Source organism: Garra rufa, chromosome 3 (assembly GCF_049309525.1).
Source record: "Garra rufa chromosome 3, GarRuf1.0, whole genome shotgun sequence".
Lineage (NCBI taxonomy): Eukaryota > Metazoa > Chordata > Actinopteri > Cypriniformes > Cyprinidae > Garra > Garra rufa.
In genome coordinates, this window is record NC_133363.1 from 32,768,716 (window position 1) to 32,791,092 (window position 22,377).

General features: G+C 35.9%; 1 protein-coding gene across 5 annotated transcripts in view; it reads right to left on the reverse strand.

Annotated features, from left to right (window-relative positions):
• The window catches only part of crtc3 (CREB regulated transcription coactivator 3), a 63,987-nt gene that overhangs the window by 16,135 nt on the left and 25,475 nt on the right, over window positions 1-22,377 (reverse strand). For 3 of the 5 annotated variants that reach the window (XM_073835941.1, XM_073835942.1, XM_073835940.1), the window contains 5 exons: window positions 22,221-22,282; window positions 11,456-11,518; window positions 10,759-10,862; window positions 620-658; window positions 106-191 (listed from right to left, as the gene is read on the reverse strand). In XM_073835941.1, coding sequence (XP_073692042.1) covers window positions 106-191; window positions 620-658; window positions 10,759-10,862; window positions 11,456-11,518; window positions 22,221-22,282 — 354 coding nt within the window. The remainder of the gene's footprint in view (window positions 1-105; window positions 192-619; window positions 659-10,758; window positions 10,863-11,455; window positions 11,519-22,220; window positions 22,283-22,377) is intronic. The other 2 variants (XM_073835944.1, XM_073835943.1) reach the window with 1 other exon arrangement.

Consider the following 22,377-nt stretch of genomic DNA (forward strand, 5'->3'; position numbering starts at 1 on the left):
TCTACGACTTACAGTTTGTTTTGCCTGGTCAGTTTTACTTATAGATTGCTGATCGTTGTCTCAGTACTACAGATACAGTAACACCCCTAGCCCTCATGTACTCACCTTTTTGGCCTCCCATAACTGTTTGGGCAGTGGCTTATTCACTCCGAGCAGATTCTCCTCATTATGGACAGCAGGAAACGAGAACACTGCAGAGGAAAAAAGACAGTCCCGCATTAAATAATTCAAAACATCCCTGTTAACATCCTGTTTATTCACATTGATCATCTTTAAGTCACTAATTTCATGTTGTCAACAAACAACTTAAAAGCAATAAACTAAATAATCAAACATAAAAAAAGAGTAAAAATAAATGCTCCATCTGCATCCTACAGCTCACCCCAAAAAAGTAAGATTTATCAAGTTATCTTAAGGTAAACTATATGAGAGACTTGTAATCTGAGTGGGACCGCCAGCAGGGGACACCAACTGTTCCACAACACCAACTCCATCCGTCAGCCTACTACAGCAAACCACAGCGGAGTACTGTGAGGGCTGATGATGTCAGTAAAGGGGTGAATCTTTTTTGGTGGGCTGAACACATGATAAGAGAGTCAACAAGCATGACAACACTTACCATCTCCAGTATTGTCCACCTCTGCTTCATTCATGCTGGCTGTACGAACACAAACACAGACAGAAAGAGAAAGATCAATCAGATCACCATTTTGCATTCACACATAACGCCAGAAATCATTTGAAGGATTGACATCGAAAGCATGTGTACTTGAGCCCTGACCTACGTCACATGTCTTTCAGCATATTAGTATGATTAACACTTTGATTACAAGCTTTTACGTAAAACAGACAAACCTGAAATTAATTGTGTGTGTAATATCCACTTTACAAATGAGTAAGTCTAAAGCACTGAAATTAATCAATTATTTCTCCATCCACAGAACCTGGTCTAATGTGTAACTGTGGTGAAAATAAGCACCATTATACTCATATTTTATGATTGTAATAAAAACAACAGGGATGAAATTATTAGACCAAGAAATGTAATATGTAATTATATGATTGAAATATGCCCTGAGAATACTGTTCCTGGTAAATCCCCTCCATTATTAAGAAATAACACAGAACAATATACTTTCAGAATGATAAGGATTGAAAACTCAAAGCAAATCACAAAGGCATGGCTGAAACCAGAACCTAGACAAATTCAAACATACAAATACATCTCAAACGTAACATAATATAACAGATTGGAAACTTAAATTAAGAATAGAAAGGAACTGCCTAAAAAGTGCTTCCTGAAAGTCTAAAAGTCTTTATTTTACAACGTGCAAGTAAGCACTTTTTTGTGAATGCGCAAGACTTGAATAACAGATGCAGTAAATGGTAAAACTGTTTGCACTACAAACTACTGTGTTCATAATTAAGATAATACCTTAAAATAAAATGGTAAGACACACCAGTTTGCAATATCAAGCAGCAAAATGAGCTCATAAAAACGTACAAATTGCTGCGCCCGCTCTTACTGGAAAAATAAGGTGGATGTCACTGATGAATTTAACATTTTGTAAAACATGTAAAAACAAAAATTAACTTAATCGATCATCCTCCCTCCTTTTCTCCCTATTATATGGGTTTCTGATTTTGTTTCTCTTTTGTATATTTGGATTGTGTCATGAAAAAATATTAATATAGTTAACTGGTTCACTGGTGATGTACCACAACATATTGGCAAGCATCACTAATCACATACATTAATAAAACATTTTGACCGCAAGCTTTTACACAAACCAAGCGAAATTGATTACGTATCTAATATCCACTTCTCCAATGAATCAAGCCTTGAGCATTGAAAGTAATTAATTATTCCTTGATCTTTCACACAAAACCTTCACTTTCCTCTGATGCCAGAAGTGAAGAAAAAAACAGCCTCTAGCAAGTAGCGTTCCCTCAATCACTACTGATTAAAAGTGGGGTTGATAAAATGTTTAATAGTTTTTATATTTTAAGTCTCTTATGCTCATCAAGCATTTATTTGATTAAATGAATAATGTTAAATATATATTAAATAACTAAAATGAAAATAAAACATTTAATATACTACCAGTCAAAAGTTTTTGAACATTTTTAATGCTATTTACTATTTAAAAAACCTGTTTTCTATTTAAATATATTTTAAAATGTAATTTATTCCTGTGATTTCAAAGCTCATCATTACTCCAGTCACATGATCCTTCAGAAATCTCTCTAATATTCTGATTTGCTGATCAAAAAACATTTATTATTATTATTATTATTATTATTATTATGTTGAAAACAGCTGAGTAGAATTTTTTTCAGGTTTATTTGATGAATAGAAAGTTTAGAAGAGCAGCATTTATCTGAAATAGAAATCTTTTGTAACATTATAAAATGTATTTTGATCAATTTAAAGGATCCTTGCTAAATGGTATAGTGTATAAGGTTACAAAAGCTCTTTATTTTACATAAATGCTGATCTTTGGATCTTTCCATTTATCAAAGAATTCTAGAAAAACGCACTGTAAATATTAAACAAACAAACAAACAATGTTCTTGAACATCAAATCAGCATATTGGAATGATTTCTAAATGATCTATGATACTGAAGACTAGAGTAATGATGCTGAAAATTTAGCTTTGATCACAGAAATAAATCATATTTTAAAATATATTCAAATAGAAAACAGTTATTTTAAATAGTAAAAATATTTCATAGTTTTACCATTTTTGCTGTACTTTGGATCAAATAAATACAGGCTTGGTGAGCCAAAAAGACTTTAAAACAACATTAAAATAATAATTTAAAAAAAAATATTCCTGTAATGGCAATGCTCAAGTTTCAGCATTATTCCTCCAGTCTTCAGTGTCAAATTATTTTTTAGAAATCATTATAATATGTTGATTTACTGCTAAAGAACCATTTCTATTATTATCAATGTTGAAAACACTTGTGCTGCTTAATATGTTTGTGGAAACGATACATTTTTTCAGGATTCTTTGATGAATAGGAAGTTCAAAATCATTTATTTGAAATAAATGTCTCTGCTGTTACTTTTTTGGCCTTGATTCTTTCAAAACAAGCAAACAAAACTCTTACTGACCACAAACATTTAAACATATCTTTAAGCTGCAAAGTTCAGTTCAGTCTTCTCACAAACATTTGATTCATTGAAATGAGTCATTTAAAGTGCACACACACACACTCCACCCACTAAAGACTTGGGGCACAAACACCAGAGGGGGAGAATTGGAAACGGCTTCTTAGTGTGCACTGTCTCTTTAAGAAACACCCCATGAGGAGAAGAAAAAAAAGAAGGGGACAAAAAAAAAAAGTATATCGGGAAAAATCTGTGACCACAAGCGCAAAGCGAATCAATGGAGAGGCATTGTTTTGCGCGCACCACAGAGATCCTGTGGAAAACAAACCTCCTTTTCTGCTTCCTCTGCCGATGCTGGCCCAGAACCGATGCAGTGTGGGCTCAGAGCCAGATCAACCAGCTCCACCACTTCAGCAAAGCTACCGACCTCAGACGCCCAACTGCGACGCACAATGAATCAAACAAAAAGTACGGCGACACCTCATTTCCCCCTTACTGAGAATCTCATTCAACACCATAACTGACGGAATAAAAGAAACTAGAACAGAAAAATGTTGGCCTGAGTCCAGAGCTTTGTCACGTTTTATCCTGAAGTGTAAAAGTACCTAAAAAAATCCCTACCATAGTTTAATGTTAAAAGGCAATTACGTTTATCTAGAATTAGCCACCAAAATCAGAAAAAAAAGAGCAGTTCTTTTTATAGTTGGTGTCAAATCATAAATCCCAGTAGGGTCAGAGTCAAGTGGTTGAACGTGGCACACAGTTACGATACGGTCTTATGCATTTTGGGAGATCCACACATGAATAGCACAGTTGCATCACACAGTTGAGTTGGCTGGCAGGTTTGGGATGAGACTACTGTGATAGCGGAAGCGAGACAAATTTTTGTCCCATGTGAGAGGCTGGTTTGTACTTGTTCACATTACGTGAGCCTCACTGCACACCTCCACAAAGTCAACTGTGTGCATAATTCAGAAGAGCTGCCAGACAGATATTAAATGCCTGCTGTCCTCAAGTGAAACTGTTTCTTATCAGTTAGCACTAAATTGCCTCAACTGAAAACAACTGCCCTGGGCCACAGACAGCCTCTGAGATATAGTGCTCCATATCTCGGTGTACATGTGACCATCACAGTTGCTCCACATCTTCATTTAGTATCTTATTTAAACCTACTGACTAAACAGAAAGATCTACTACACAAAGATGCTTTTATCTTGGATATGCAGTGCAGATGAGCCGCAAAATCAAGCCTAAATGCTTGCAAATCAATTTGTGAGAGAGCAAGTGAGCAAAAAAAAAAGAAGAGTAGAATGAAAAAGAACATTGCAGGTTCAATAAAAGTTAGGTTTTTGTGACAAACAGTCAAGCCCAAAATTATTCATACCCATGGCAAATTCTGACTTAATGTTACTTTTATTCAACCAGCAAGTTTTTTTTATTAGAAATGACACAGACGTCTCCCAGAAGATAATAAGACGATGTACAAGAGACATCATTGTGGAAAAAATGATTACTCGTCTTTTATTTACATTTGAACAAAAAGTGGCATGTTCAAAATACCCTTCTCAATAATCAATAGAAAAGCTTTTATTGGCTATTACAGCAATCAAATGCTTCCTATAAATGCTGACCAGCTTTTTGCTCATCTCCACTGGTTTTTTTGCCCATTCATCTTTAGCGATGAGCTCCAACTCTTTCAGGTTGGAGGGTCTCTTGCCATCACCCTGATCTTTAGCTCCCTCCACAGATTCTCAATTGGATTTAAGTCAGGACTCTGGCTGGGCCACTGCAAAACGTTAATGTTTTTGTCTGCTAACCATTTCTTCAACACTTTTGCTGTGTGTTTTGGGTCGTTGTCGTGCTGAAATGTCCACTGGTGCACAAGGCCAAGTTTCTCTGAAGACTGCCTGATGTTGTTGTTGAGAATTTTGATGTATTGCTCCTTTTTCATGGTGCCGTTTACTGTGATTAGGTTCCCTGGTCCACCGGCTGAAAAACACCCCCAAAACATTAGGTTTCCACCACCATGTTTGACAGTGGGGATGGTGTTCTTAGGGTTGAAGGCTTCTCCTTTTTTATGCCAAATGAAGGCTACTTCATTGTGGACAAACAATTACATTTTTGTTTCATCTGACCAAAAACAGGAGACCAGAAGTCTTCTTCTTTGACCAGATGAGCATTTTCAAAGGCGTCCGTGGAACCCAGCGGTGTGCAGTGTCCGTTGGACTGTCTGCCTTGACATGTTGCCACCAGCAGAGCCCAGATTCATCAGGATGACCTTGGTGGTGATCCTTGGATTCTTTTTTTTTTTTTTTACCTCTCTCACTATCCTCCTGGCCAGCACAGGTGTCACTTTTGGCTTCTGACCTTGTCCTCTGAGATTTTTCACAGTATGGAACGTCTTGTGTTTTTTAATAATACTTTGCACTGTAGCCACTGGAACTTCAAAACATTTAGATATGGTCTTATAGCCCTTTCCTGACTTGTGAGCAGCCACAATGCGCAGCCGCAGGTCTTCAGTGAGCTCCTTTGTCTTAGCCATGACTGTCCACAAACCAACAGCAGAGAGCTTCTGTTTTTCACCTGTTGAGTTGATTAAAACAGCTGTTCCCAATGAATCAGGGTAATTAGGATGCTTTAGAACAGCCTGGACTATTTGGAATGGTATAGAACTTTGGATTTTCACATAGACTGTGACAGTTTGCAAAGGGTATGAATAATTTTGGACATGCCAGTTTTTGTTCAAATCTAAATAAAAGCTGAGAAATATTTTTTTCCCCACAATGATGCCTCTTGTACATTGTCTTATTATCTTTTCTTACACATTATCCTGTGTCATTTCCGGTCAAAAGAAACTTGCTGGTTGAATAAAAGTAACTTCAAATTTTCCAGGGGTATGACTAATTTCGGGCTTGACTGTATGTGACCCTGGACCACAAAACCAGTCATAAGGGTCAAGTTTTTTAAATCTGAAAGCTGAATAAATAAGCTTTCCGTTGATGTATGGTTTGTTAGGACAGGACAATATTTGGCTGAGCCTGAAATACAACTATTTGAAAATCTGGAATCTGAGGGTGCAAAAAAAAAAAACTAAATATTGAGAAAAATCACCTTTAAAGTTGTCCAATTGACATTTTTAGCAATGCATATTACTAATCAAAAATTAAGTTTTAATATATTTATGGAAGGAAATGAAATCTGTAATTTTGCCCCATACAATGTATTTTTGCTTATTGCTACAAATATACCCATGCTACTTAAGACTTAAGGTTTTGTGGTCCAGGATTACATATTGTCGATTAAAAGAAAATAACTGACTCATCCCTCAGTAAAAAAAAAAAAAAAGAAAAAAAAAAAAAAGAAAATGTTAATGGGCTAGGGCTAGGCAATCCATGATGACACGTCAAATACAGTTTAAGCCTCTACTTCGTTTCATGTGAGGAAAACTACAGGATTATCTTTACATACTAATGGTGTTGTGTGAATGAATAGTGCTTATAAAGGCTGTAGAGTTTTTAAATGCTTAGCTTGCAGTCTCTGAGCTTAATGTGTCCCGCACAGGAATTTCTTAATGAAAGATAAAAAAAAAATCTCTTTCTGGCCAACTGTAATATTTAATATTGAACTGTAATATTTTTTTATTAAAAAAACCTAAACAGTCTCAATTATCAAACGTTTTGATTTTATGAGCAGTATGACATCATATTGCTCAGGCTCCGCCCACGACCACTGACAGTTGTATGCTGTCCACTTTTTTCTCCACGCTTGAGCAGCTGTAGCGACATAAGCAATGCAGGTATTTTGTATTTGGATGTAAAAGTAAACACAAGAGTCTTCATTTTCTCCCGACATTAGAGTCACTGAGGACGCAGTGTATTAGTTTTGTTTTTGATTGTAATGCACCGCTGAATACACAAAAAATGAAAGAGACGGGTGAAGTGAGCAGTACCTCATTATAATTTAAAGAGCCATGCACCGAAATGGGTTGCTGTGAACAGAGCTGTTTTTGACAAGGTAAAAATGGTGTTGTTTTACATGACCACTGAGGAATTTTAACCAAAGTATGTTGCAGACATTTCACGAAATCCCCTAAAGAACTTGAAAAATGGGCATTCGATGTGTCCTTTCATGATTTTGAAAGAAACTCAAAAATACAATAAAAGTATTTGAAATATATATGTTTTTAAAATAACATCATACATGTTTTAGTCACTTTTGTTTTAATGCATCCTTGCTAAATAAGAGTATTAATTTATTTTAAAAATAAATACATTAATAAATAAAAAAAAAGTATTTTACTGACCCCAAACTTTTGAACAGTTGTTTATGCAATGGCATGAGATTACTGTAATGGTCTGTTTGTGTAATGTTACATAAACTCTTCACGTCATAACCACGTAAATCCTGTCAAGCTTTTTCATGATATATGTAAGAATACTAGAAAGGGATGTGATGCAACAATCCACAAAGCAATATTTATATGTAACAAACCCCAGTAATGCACAACCAGATGATCAACCTCAAAACGCACTCCCAGCTTTTTTATTATTCAAACTGAAGTAAATATTAAATTACGATTAGTTTCCAGAATAAAAATCCCCTGATAATTTACTCACTCCCATGTCATCCAAAATGTACATGTCTTTCTTTCTTCAGTCGAAAAAAAAAAAATTAAGGTTTTTGAGGAAAACATTACAGATTTTTATCCATATAGCGGACTTCAATGGTGGCCAACAGGTTGAAGATCCAAATTGGAGTTTTAATGCAGCTTCAAAGGGCTCTAAACGATCCCAGCTGAGGAATAAGAGTCTTATCTAGTGAAACTTTCGGCCATTTTTTTAAATTGAAATTTATATACTTTTTAACCACAAATGCTTTTCTTGCACAAGCTGGACCTCAGCTGGAAAGGTGTTGGAAAGGTCATGCGTGATGTATGCGGACGTACCGACCCAGGTCTTGATGTCGGATGATTTTGAAGTTGGAGGAAAAAATTAGATGCAGTTTTTCGCCCTACCCTATCTTTTTGAAACAAAGTACATGTGTACGTGTGACCTTTCCAAAATGATTATGTAATGCAACTTGGATGACATAGGGGTGAATAAATTAGCAGGATTTTTTTTGTGTGGATATTAACTAATCCTTTAATGAACAACATATTGACAAGGACCTGAATTACTGATGCAATGTCATGCAATAAAAACCAATACATTGTGTATGCACTGGCTATTAGAGTCTTTCTGTGTAATGTTGCATAAACTCTTCATGTCATGACAATATAAATCCTGTAAAGCTTTTTCATGATAGATGTTAGAATACTAGAAAGGGATGTGATGTAACAAACCACAAAACAACATTTCTATGCAACAAACATTAATAGTTCACCACAGGATGATCAACCTCAAAACGCACTCCCAGCTTTTTTATTATTCCAACTGAAAGAAATGATATTAAAGGATTAGTGCACTTCCAGATGAAAAACTTCCTGATAATTTACTCACCCCCATGCCATCCAAGATGTTCATGTCTGTTTTTCTTCAGTCAAAAAGAAATTAAGGTTTTTGATGAAAACATTACAGGATTTTTATCCATATAGTGGACTTCAATGGTGGCCAACAGGTTGAAGTTTCAGCGCAGCTTCAAAGGGCTCTAAACGATCCAGCCGAGGAAGTGGTGTCTTATCTAACGAAACGCCATTTTCTTTAAAGGGGTCATCGGATGCAAAACTCACTTTTACATGTTGTTTGAACATTAATGTGTGTTGGCAGTTTGTGTGCACAACCACCCAACAATGATAAAAATCCACCCAGTGGTAATTTTTTAATCTTTAAAAGTAATATCCCCTTTTTAAAATCAGGTCATTCTCAGCTTCTTGTCGTTGTGACGAACCACAGTTGATTGACATGAGCGTCTTACCTTAGACCCGCCCTCACCGAGCTGAAACAGTCCGAATACGATCGCCATTGTGTCAACAACTCAGGTGCAGAGGAAGACTCTAATTGAGCGATTGAGGTGTTCTGTTGTTGGATGTAATAATGAACAAAGCAGTCGTCATTTACTCCCGACATCTGAGCCGCTGAAGACGCAAAGGATTAACGTTACTTTCATTTTTGAAAGGAAAGTGCAGATCCCGATCTACATATGCGTCTATGTTCGTGCAAATCATTCGTGATGCAGCTTCACCCACAGCAGAAGTGAGTATAAGGGTTTTTTATGCATCTTTGCAAATGCCCTTTCTTAATAATGTGCTAGTTAGCAAGTTTCGCAGCTAAACGTGGCTAAAGTAAACATTATGGCTCATCATCCCACGGCAGAGGGGGGCAGGGCAAGCAGAGCTCATTACCATTTAAAGGAACATGCAACAGAATAGCTCACTCTAAAAAGGGCTGATTTTGACAAGGTAAAAAGAGTGTTTTTACACTACCATTGAGAAATTTAACCAAAGTATGTTATAGACTTCTCATTAAGACCCTAAAGAATCATATCAACTTGTGGAAAATGGCCATCCGATGACCCCTTTAAAAAATTTTAATTCATATACTTTTTAACCACAAATTTAACCTCGCGCATTACGTAATCAAGCTTGAAAGGTCACGAATGATGTAGGCGAAAGTAGCGACCCAGTGTTTTCAAAGCAAACATGCAAAGAAAGTCAAACATCCCTTACAAAAATAGGTAAAACATCAATGTCAGACGATTTTAAAGTTGATGGAAAATGACCTGACCACTCGTGACCTTTCCAGCGTGACTACATGAAGCGTGAAGTCGTAGACGTGCATTGCAGAGACTGCATTTGTGGTTATAAAAAGTATATGAATTTCAATTTTTTTTTTAGCTGCACTGAAACTGCAATTTGGACATTCAACCCGTTGATCCCCATTGAAGTCCACCATATGGAAAAAGATCCTGGAATATTTTCCTCAAAAACCTCTCTTTTCGACTAAAGAAAGACAGACTTGAACATCTTGGATGACTTATCACCCCTGAGGCCATTTTTATTCTGGAAGTGAACTAATCCTTCTATAAACACAACCTATACTGACAAGGACCTGAAGTCCTGATGCAATGTCATGCAATAAAAATCAATACATAATTCTATCAACATAGCCTTATTTTTTTGCCAGACTTTTACTGCTACAATGACGAAATATTAGCACTGATCATCCCACCCTATGACATACCCCTATAGCCTAACAAACATCTTCACTGCAGCATGTGTCTGTGAACTCTGGCTGTGTCTTTTTAAGGGAGTATAAACCAGACTATTGCATTTATAAAGCTCATGGGGCTCTACATTAATTGTTTTCGAGAGCTCCAGAAATCAGAAAAATAAGGGTAGAGGAAACATCCAATTAAAAGCACTCAGGGCGGGCCGAGTGTACCATCTGAAATGCCTCTGTCTGTAACCAAGACAACTTTATAAACAACGTGACCGTGAGCTCCAGCTGTGTCGTGCAAACAAGCTGCACAACGGGTGGGACGGTTTGATTTGGGTCTGGTATAAATCATTGATTTATCATCCATTGTATAATCCTTTTGACTCCCTGCATGTGTTTCAACCACACTGTTATGCCACGCAATGGCTTTGTTAAACTACAGTGTGGTTGTGGAGGTAATACATTAGAGAAGAGGCTGAGCTCACCGTTTCGCTGAGGAGGTCCTCTGCCCATCTGCTGGGTCTTGCCAAAAGGATCCTGTGGGTTTGGGCTCATGGCACTGGTGTGCAGAGCTGAGTCAGAGTTTGTTCTGTGGAAGAAGGAGGGAGAAAGAAAAGCTCGGTCAGTGAGCCATCAAAAAAGAAAAAAACTGGTGAGCCGAGCCATTCCCACATGACCCTTTGCCCTCGCTCACTGCCTTCATTAAGCAATTACACATGACGGTACTTTCAAGAGCACTTCACTGTACTCCAGTTCTTCTCTCTGCTTTACATCCATTATCAGGTTTGACCTTTAAACCATTTTCAGGTGATGTTAAAAAAAAAAAAAAAAAAAAAAAAAACACACGCACACACTTTTCTCTATGTGTGGAGGGTGAAGTCACTCTACATCACAATAATGAATGTGACAAAGGGAAAAAACGGATTAGTAGAAATAATGAAATCCTTGGTTTGGATTAGTTTGGTACAGCGAAATATTAGTTTACGTAGAGAAACAGCATCTGTGATTGGCTTGAAATCATTTTGTTTGTACGGTATGAAGACTTGATTAAGAAACAGTTTGAATCAATCTAAGGATATCAAGCTGAGAAAAGGAGATCTGCGAGGGATGACGATAAGAAAAAACAAAAGAGACAGGTCCAGAGGAGGTCTGTGAGAGAGGAACTTGAAAGTCAAAGGTCACCTGTTAAGCTGTGATATTAATCTAAATCCCGGTCGTTTCTCTTCGGTCCATGGCGGTTGCTCCCTTTAGAAATGGAAACAGTCACGTGTTACTCACTACTGTACTGAGCCTGTAGCCCTCGCTCAGGGGTTAGTACAGCAGCATGAGCAAGCCAGACAGACACAAAGAGAGAAGAGAGCGAGCAGAGTGGAAATTCCTCTGTGACACCTTCAGGAAAACATAAACAGAGCCGGAGAAATCAGAGCCTATTCCCCCAGGTTAGTCTAATACTGTGCAGCACTGATTTACTGCTTCAATTAGATTGGAGCTGCCACGTCTGAGAGCAAACAAAAGTGCTATAATATCTTAAATGGTTAATGAACCAAAAGAAACACTGCAGCAGAGCAACCACAACGGGCAATCAGGATACAGACTCAACCAAATAAACAAACACATCTTACTGGCCACAACCGCAATCAACAAATAAACCCTTAGTCTTTATGAGAGCCATGCAATTCAGAGACAATTTCTAAACAAAACACATCACATACTGTAACTACTTTCTCTTTTTTTATAGCTACACTCCACTGTAGTGGAATAGTAACATATAGTATATATGTTATAATAGTAACATATGGCAAGTGTGTGAAAGAGCACAAAACACGACATGCGTGATCCAATACTGATTCATGTTCGCTGTGTAGATGCACATGCAGCCCAGCAGATGTAGCCTGTGCACGCTGGTGTCTGCCAGAACAGGGAAGCTGGTTCCCACTAAGAGGGTTAACATATTCCTATCACCAAGACAATAAAGAGAAATAATAAACAGATTTCCTGCAGCCTGCTCCACTGCTAAGGAGAGACTAGAGTATGCCAGACCACACTAGGGTGATGTAATGCTCCACCAATACACTGCGGCCTGTGCGGGAAAAGAAAAGATACTCCTTGAAACAACAGAAAGTAGCCTTCCTTCACATTTCCCTGTAATGCCGGTGTGCACCCGTGCTTTGAAGCGTATCAGGGCTTAGCTGCACACGTATGCAATTCGGAGGACTAAAGTCAGTGTCTGTCGACCACCCATTTTGAAGAGATAAGCTTAAATTTATAATTTATGCATTTCAACTGCATATACAATTTCTGTCCATTCTGAATTACGTTTTAAAATAAACTAATACATTTAAGTTAAACATAATTCTTTACCAGTTTTTGCACAACTGGATTTTAAAGCCCTAAAATCATATTTTTAAAATGCATTTATTCAGATTGCTTTAAATCAGCATGCTGTAAGACAGTCATTCATCTTCGGAACACAAATTAAGATATTTTTAATGAAATCTGAGAGCTTTCTGACCCTGGATAGACAGCAATGCAACAGCCTTGAACGTGGTAGTTGTGCTGCTGTCTATACAGGGTCAGAAAAATCAGATTTCATCAAAATACCTTAACTTTTGTTCTGAAGATGAACAAAGGTCTTACATGTTGTAATTAATGACAGTATTTTCATTTTTGGGTCAACTATCCATTTACTAACTCTCTTGTAAGAATTTCTTTCTTCTGCGGAACAAGAAAGAATATTAACTGAAGAAAGTTGGTAACCAAACAGTTGTTGGTAGCCATTAATTTTCTTAGTAGTATGGAAAATAAGTGCTATGGCATCCACCAACTGTTTTGTGGATGTACATTTTGGACATTGGATGGTCATTGTATACAGTATAGAGTCAGTATACAGTTGAGGTCAAAAGTTTACATACACCTTGCAGAATCTGCAAAATGTTAATTATTTTACCAAAATAAGAGGGATCATTCAAAATGCTTGTTATTTTTTATTTAGTACTGCCTGAATAAAATATTTCACATAAAAGATGTTTACATATAGTCCACAAGATAAAATAATAGTTGAATTTATAAAAATGACCCTGTTCAAAAGTTGATATACACCTGATTTTTAATACTGTCTTGTTACCTGAATGTTTACCTGTGTTTTTTTTTTTTTTAGTAACAGTTGTTCATGAGTCTCTTGTTTGTCCTTAACAGTTAAACTGCCTTCTGTTCTTTAGTAAAATCCCTCTGGTCCCACAAATTCTTTGAATTTTCAGCATTTTTTTGAATATGAACACCTTCCAACAATGACAATGAAAAGATGGATCTCAAAATCACACAGAGGACAACTGAGAGACTCATACGCAACTGTTACAGAAGGTTCAAATGCTCACTGATGCTCCAGAAGGAAAACGATGAATTGAAAAAAAAAAAAAAAGAAAACAACAACAACAGGGGTGTAAACTTTTGAACAGAATGAAGATGTGTAAATTTTTCTTATTTTGCCTAAAGTTTTCACTTAGTACTGCCCTTCAAAAGCTACAGAAGATACTTACATGTTTCCCAGAAGACAAAATAAGTTAAATTGACCCTGATCTTAAAATTTAAGAAGTTTACACCCCTGGCTTTTAATGGATCGTTTTGCCTTCTGGAGCATCAGTGAGCGTTTGAACCTTATGTAATAGTTGCTGCGTCCCTCAGTTGTCCTCAGAGTGAAAAGATGGATCTCAAAATCATAGTCATTTCTGTAAAGGGATCAAATACACAAAAAGCTGAAGACCAAAAAAATTGTGGGACCTGAAGGATTTTTCTGGACAGTTTAACTGTTCAGGACAAACAAGGCACTCATGAACAACAATAACTAAACAAAAAACAAAAAAAAAACAGCTGTGGATCATTGAGATAACAACACAGTATTAATTTAAGCGTATGTAAACTTGTGAACGGGGTTATTTTTATAATTTCAACTATTATTTTCTCTTGTGGACTATATGTTAACATCTTTTATGTGACATATCTTATTCAGGTCAGTACTAAATACAAAATAACTCATTTTGTATGATCCCTCTTATTTTGGTAAAATAATTATCATTTTGCAGATTTGACCTCATCTGTACATAACCAGATAATAACCAGAAATGCATTAGGAGGTGAATGGACTCCTAACAAAAGCAGTCTTAGTAAAAGATGCTAGGATTCACAAACAGATTGTTATTTAAAGCTGACCTGTGGTCAGAGACAACATAAAAACAGATGTTTTTAAACTGGCATCAGGCAGACCACCAAAAACGGAGAGATTCTTCAATGAATGCCTATCGCTGCTTATCAAACTTAAGTCAAGACGAATGCCTTTCTAGAAAACCTCCCAGAGGAAGTCTGGTTTGGGAAGAGCAGAGGCTCAGATCCAGGATGGGAGAGCGTGGGACTAAGAGCACAGTGCTGACCCATGTTCCTGACCCAATCCAGCTGAGCTCCGCAGGGAAATGTATGGATGTTGCCTAGGATTCAGAACCAGCCCTGTTTATCCAGACACCAGAGGGAAAGCTGTACCCCCAGGGAGAGCTGAGCCTGAAAGTATCATAGTAGCGCTGTCGTCCCTACGGATGCAAATGAGCTTTGGGGCACACTAAAACACAGAGATTCAGATTGTACACCACATTAAATGTTAGTACTGTAAGGGTCACGCAACCACATGAGATTATGTTGTGGCAAAAAATAGTCCAAGAAAAATGCTAAAAGGAATGGATGTTCTCCAAAATCTCCAATAAACACATTATATTAATGTTACAGTATCAGTAACGGCACCGCTCTTTCTCTCGACCATTTCGATGCCAACAACATCTTTTTATTGGCAACATACTACCTCAGTCCACTCACATTTCCTTTTCTGGTGGTAGATGTGAGGCCCTGTGAACTCAACACAAAACACATCCGCCACCCCAACACCAGGGTATTGTGTGACCCAAATCTGCACAAGTTGTGTGGTGAGCAGACGGAAGGGGTTAATGAGCGGCGTTGACGCCCTTTTCAGCTCATTAACCCTTACCCAGTGGGTGCTGCGGTAGGTAATGCATCACAGATGTGTTGAGAGAGCTGTAAACAGTTCCTCGAGGACATACATTAGAATGAGACTCCAGTAAAGCAGAGAAATCATCCTCTGCTGCCCAAACGCCTGCCCACTGCAGTCCTAAACTGACAGTGAACCATGCCCAATCCCCTACAGACTAATCATACTAGTGCCTAGTGCTCACTTGATCAGTATTAAATAGCCTTTACAATAGTTACAAGTAACTTATCAATAACTTGCAATAAAAATCAAATGTCATAATTAATCGGGGTTTCTGCAGGTTTTATGACGGTAAATTTTAGACTTTATTTTAGACCTTTATATAATGGACTTCTATGGTACCCCCGAGATTGAACTTCCAAAATGCAGTTTAAATGCAGCTTCAAAGGGCTCTAAATCCCAGCCGAGGAAGAAGGGTCTTATCTAGCGAAACGATTGGTTATTTTCTAAAAACATTTACAACTTACATACTTTTTAATCTCAAACGCTCATCTTGTCTAGCTCTGCGTGAACTCTGTGTATTCCAGTTCATAACAGTTATGGTACGTCGAAAAACTTTCATCTCATTTTCTCCTCCAACTTCAAAATCGTCCTACATCGCTGCAGAAGTAACGACCCAGTGTTTACAAAGTGAACGTGCGAATAAGATCAAACACCCTTTACAAAAAAAGGTAAAACAGCGATGTAGGACGATTTTGAAGTCGGAGGAGAAAATAAGAGGGGAGTTTTTTGACTTACCCTAACTGTCATGAACCGGAATAGAGTACACACAGAGCTAGACAAGACGAGCATTTGAGGTTGAAAAGTATATAAATTGTATTTTTTTTTTTTTTTAGAAAATAAATCGTGATCATTTAAAGCCCTTTGAAGCGGCATTTAAACTGCATTTTGGAAGTTCAAATTCAGGGCACCATAGAAGTCCGTTATATGGAGAGAAATCGTGAAATGTTTTCCTCAAAAAACAATTTCCTTATGACTGAACAAAAAAAGACATGAACATGTTGGATGACAAGGGGCTGAGTACATTATCTGTAAATTTTTGTTCTGAAAGTGAACTACTCCTTTAATGGAACACAATACGTCAATATTAGGGATGTAACAATATCAAAATGTCACAATACGATAATAACTCTATGTGAAGTCCACAATACCATATTTATTGCAATATTTGGATTTTATTTAAGTCAAATGAAGACTTGAAAATGAAATTTTTGTACATTTTGAAGTTAAATTATTCTATTCTATTTCATGCGTATATTGTTTTTGCTTAACACTACAGTAGGAAAATTACAATACTTCTTTTCTTATTTCTACACTTGAAAGAGGTATTTTGAATTTGGACTGCAGTAACGTTACTCATTTAAACCACTAGCTGTCAAGCAATTTACACTGCGCTTATTAAGCTTTTATTTTGACGGAAATGGCAGTAGAGCTTTTATTTCGACAGAAAACTCAGGCTTACAAAAACGAGCCTCAGTACAAATCTAGTGAAATGCTGTGATCAATAATACACAATAATACACAATAATACAGAGACAATTTTTGATCGCGATACCACAATATTTATAATTTTCATAATTAAAAATGTTACTGATTGATTACTAATACTAAATGATAATATTAATAATTACATCTCTAATCAGTATGGTCTCTAAACATATTGTATTGTATTAGGAACACTTCAAAATCTGAAAATACTTCCAACAGTAAAAGATTATGGCTTGAATATCACACTTCTCTCAACCACTAGAATATGGAAATATCTTTTACCATTCCTTCTAATCACACTGGGAAAAAATGGCATCACTTTTTTCCAGTGTAACTAGAAGATACGGCAAATAGATAAATCTTATCTTAAATCAAGATACATCTACTTAAGATAAACTTTACATAAGTAAAATGTATGATTTAAAAAAGTTTGATTAAAAAAGACTTAATATGTTCATTTTATACCTCAAATAACTAGATATTTGTATTGGAAAACAAAACTAAGAAGAAAAAAATGAGAAGATGCTATGCCATGACATGAATTTAAGACTTTCTGCTTGCATTTAAGATAATTTAGGTTTTAATTTGAGGAAGGGAGAATTAAGACTTTTTAAATACCAGAAACACTATAAATAATTAAGCAGTTTTCTACTGATACCCAAAAATATGAAATTTAATTATGTGTTTTAATATTTAAATATGCTTCCTCATATTTTCCTCAATTACAAAAAAACTAAACTTGAAAAAAACTGAATATGAGGAAGCCTAATTAAAGTGTGATTTCTGGAAACGTCAAGTAAATCAATATCTCAATACTCCATGGTTTTTAAAAAAAATAATAATATAATTTTATTAATTTTTTATAGTAATAATATTATTGAAATTCATTATTCTTAATTCTCATCCAATAAATCACGAACAACCAGGAAAGTCATTTAACCCCGTTACCAAATTATTCATAAATAAATAAATAACACAAACTCGCTTTCATTTATGTAAAATTAAAACATAAAATTTGCTACATTTGCAACCCTGTTACATGGGTTATTTACGTAAATGTATTTTTAAAACTTTTTTAAAATCTATTTGACTAAAAAGCTTTCATTTTGTAAAAAGGGTTGCAAACCTCAAAATATGATGCTTATATAATTAGTTCAACCTTTTAAGGACATTTTCTGAAGGTTAAACATCCACTAACATGGAAAAGAAACAAAAAACAATCATTTTAAAGCCCTATTTTATACTATTTTCATGGAAAGTCCCACTGAACCTTCATGAACACTGCCCCTAAAACCATAATCACAGATTTGTTGCCAACTGGCCTTGATTTCTCTCTTGAGCAAAGCAGTAACCAGTTCCTTATGCCCCTTCTTTACATGCGCTAAAGCATCACAAACATCCAAGCAGACGTCCCTTAAGGCTTTTTACAACTGCACAAACCAAACACTAGTAAATCTGCTGATTTTCTGTGACGTGTCACACTGTCAGACAACAAACGGCAGACTTCACAAACGCCACGAGCATCATTAAAAATGCCAAAAATCATTTGCAATCGTTCTCTGGCTCCTCCTAAATCTAGCTTAACCTCTAATGTTCACGCAGACAGAAAACATCTGTTCGGCTGTTCATTTATTCATGTGAGATGATATTAAAGCGTGAGATCCCAAAAGAAAAAAAGAAAAAAAAAAAGACAAAGCAGCACACCCACAATTCAATCACATCTATCTGTGCAAGGTCAAACAGGCACAGCGGAATAAAACAAAAACCAAACCAAACCAAACCAAAACATGGACTACAATCATTTGCGAATGCTAATCTGGTCCAGAGCAAAGAGGGAGGGGGGGGCTTACAAACACGCTGAGCTCACGATCTGTTCTGGGGAGGAGGAGGCTGGCTCTGAGGGGTAGCTAGCAAAAGATCTGGCAGGTTTAGTTAGTGCTGTTTACACTGAGAAGAGATTTGAGGAATAGCTGAACATTCATCCTTGAGGAAGAAAAAGAGACGGTTAGAATCAGAGAGAAATGCCGTGGTTAGTATTCAGGCTTCACCAGGACACAGTTTGAACGCACAATGACAACACTCCTAAAGATGAGAAGAAAACTGGATCGAATTAAAAAGGTTGAACAGGAAAGCAATGTAAAAAAATCCAGGAATATACATTGTAGTGGTGAAGATCTAACTGCGCTTGATCCTCTGAATCCTATGTTTCATAATTCATGGGATGCCTCTGAGATGCCCCTTGAAGTGGAGTGAACCGCTCACTGTTTATGCATTTATAATAAAGCTCTAAAAGTTTGCCTAAGATCATATATTCAGCTAAACTCCACATGAGAGTATTACCCTCTGCTACGCCTATTTCTGCTTTTATACACAACTACACAACCTCGTAAAGTTTTGAAATGTTTTTTTATATTTATGCTCATCAAGGCTGCATTTATTTGATCCAAAATACCGTAAAACTGTGATATTGTGAAATATTATTATAATTGAAAATAAATTCTAATTTTATTTGAATATACACTGCTGCTCAAAAGTGGGATCAGTAGGACTTTTAATGGTTTTTAAAGACATTTCTTATACTCGTCAAGGCTGCATTTATTTGATCAAAAATACTGAAAAAAAATGCAATATTGTGAAATATTATTTTAATTTAAAAGATCTGTTTTCTATGTGAATATATTTTAAAATATAATTTATTCCTGTGATACAAAGCTGCATTTTCAGCATCATTACTCAAGTTTTCAATGTCACATGATCCTTCAGAAATCATTTTAATATGCTGATTTATTATCAGGTGTTGAAAACAGTCGTGCTGTTTAATATTTGTTTAGAACTTATACTTTTTTCAGGATTATTTGATCAATAAAAGATTAAAAAGAACAGCATTTATTAAAAAAAAAGGTTTTCTAACAATAAACACTAATGTTCAAAACTTTGGGGTCAGTACATTTTTATTCTTTCTTTTTTTGAAAGAAATTAATACTTTTATTCACCAAGGATGTGTTAAATTAATAAAAAGTGATAGCATAGATTTTCATTATAAATAAATTGTTATTCAAAGAATCCTGAAAAAAGAATCACAGGTTCCCAAAAAATATTTGCCAGCACGACTGTTTCCAACATTGATAATTCACATAATAAATCAGCATTTTAGAATGAAAAGTCATGTGACTTTTAGTTGTGCATTTATTGAATGAGCACTGTGCTACGTCCGAACAGATTGCATTATTTTATGTATAATCATTTTACTGTATTAATTAATTTTAAATCAGTTCTTAAATTCTGTTTTCATTGTTGTGATTATTATTTTACATTTTTATGATTTTTATGCTATTATGATTTTAATTCCTTCTATGTACAGCACTTTGAATTACCATTGTGTATGAAATGTGCTATACAAATAAAGTTGCCTTGCCTTGCCTTGCCTTGCCTTTTAAGACTGGAGTAACAGCTGATGAAAATTTAGCTTTGCATCACAGGAATAAATTATAATTTAAAGTATATTCAAATAAAAACATTATTTTACATTGTAATAACATTTTGCAATTTTACATTTTTTTCTGTATTTTTGATCAAATAAATGCAGCCTTGATGAGCATAAGAGACTTCTTTAAAAAAAAAAAAACATTACAGCCCGGTTTCACAGACAGGGCTTAGACTAAGCCAGGATTAGGCCATAGTTCAATTAAGACATTAAAATAATTTTTATAAACATGCTTAGAAAAAAAACATTACTGGTGTGCATTTTGAGACAAAACAAAGGCACTGATATATTTTAAGATCAATCATTGCAATTTTGTTTCAGTTGAAACAGCTTAGACTTACATTTTAGTCTAGGACTAGGCTTAAGCCTTGTCTGTGAAACCGGGGGTACAAGTCTTACTGATCCCAAACTTTTGAGCGACTGTGTATTTTAAAATATAATTTAATCCTTTTTATGGCAAAGCACCAAATTCTTTAATCTTTAGAGTCACATGATTTTTCAAAAATCATTCTAATATGCTGACCTCTTGATCAGTTATTATCAATTATTATTGATGCCAAGTTAATTATTAATAATGGTTCTAATCAAACCATTAAAAACTGCTGCTTAATACATTGCTGTGATGAAGAGAAAATTCAAAAGAACAATTTCAGCATTTATTTGAAATGAAATCTTTTAAAATTATTACATTATTATTCTTTTTAATTATTAAATTATTATAAATATCTTCACTATCACTTTTGACCGATTTAATGCATCCTTGCTAAATAAAAGCATTCATCTTTTTTTAATCTTTTTTCATTCATCTTTTTTTTTTGCTTGCCTCAAACTTTTGAATAGTAGTGTATCATGATTTCCACAAAATATTAAGCAGCAAAAACTATTTTTAACATTAATAATGAGAAAAACAATGTGCACCAAATCAGCATATTAGAATAATTTCATTTCAAACATTCATTCATTAGCTTTGCCATCACAGGAATAAATTACTTTTTTTTTCCACAATAAATTATAATACACAGCCTTGGTGAGCCTAAAAGACTTTCAAAAACATTACAAAATCTTAATTTTTCCAAACTTTGTTAATGTTTGAAGTGTCTTTTCAATCTAAAAGCATGACATTCCTAAAATAAAGCCCTGGATCTAGTGTCTGGTGTTGTATGTGAGCTGCTCTATGGCATATGGTTGTCACAGCAGTGTTTCGCCACAGTGGGAACAGAAGGCTGTGCTAAAGCTGATCAGGCCAACCAGTTTTCAGGTGTAAACAATGCCACAGGGCGTGGACTCTGAAAGTTTTACAAGTCGCAGAGTCAACATGGAGGCCGAGGCAGCTTGCAGGTAAGAAGGCACACTGGCCGTCGGCCAAGCCTGCATTCAAAACACGACTATGATGAGGAGAAGCTTCCTTAAGCCTTTTATTACTGGCTGCAATTCACTCCTCGGTAAACAAATGAGGAGAACCGTCCAATGGTCGACATTTGTACACAGCCAACTGGCGAGAAAGGATTTTTAACCTCCCTCAGAGTTGAGAACGGCAAAACACTTTTGTTTTATCTAACCTTTTGCTGCCGTTATCTATCATCGCTGCGGATGCGGATTTTCCATGCGCTAAAAAAACAAATGTGTCATTACTGTTTTCTTTTCAGGCATCTGTGGGGATAGCCTATGCAAATGCAAAACACACAGTAACACTCCCTCTAATGTGACATGATCTCTCTCGCAACAGCGTTTGATGTCACTACGACGGCTTCATTTCAAGATAACATCATCTTTGCACTCTGCCCTTTAACTGACAGGAGATATGATCAAATTGTATGTGAACTAGAATGTAACAATGTATGTAATGAATGCACAGACACATATTTGTTGGCAGTGGATGGGTGTGTGTAGGACAATATCAGTACTTATAGTTTTAGGGCAGGACTCACCTTCTCCAGCTGTTGTCAGGGGGAGGAGAAAGGTACATCGTTCCGTATGGAGAGCTCTCAGCGTAGTTCAGTCAAGGAAATCTTCTGAAGCATTCACAGGCAAATGTTACAAACACATGTGCTTCAAACCTTGTTTAAACAAAAGGCATACATCTCA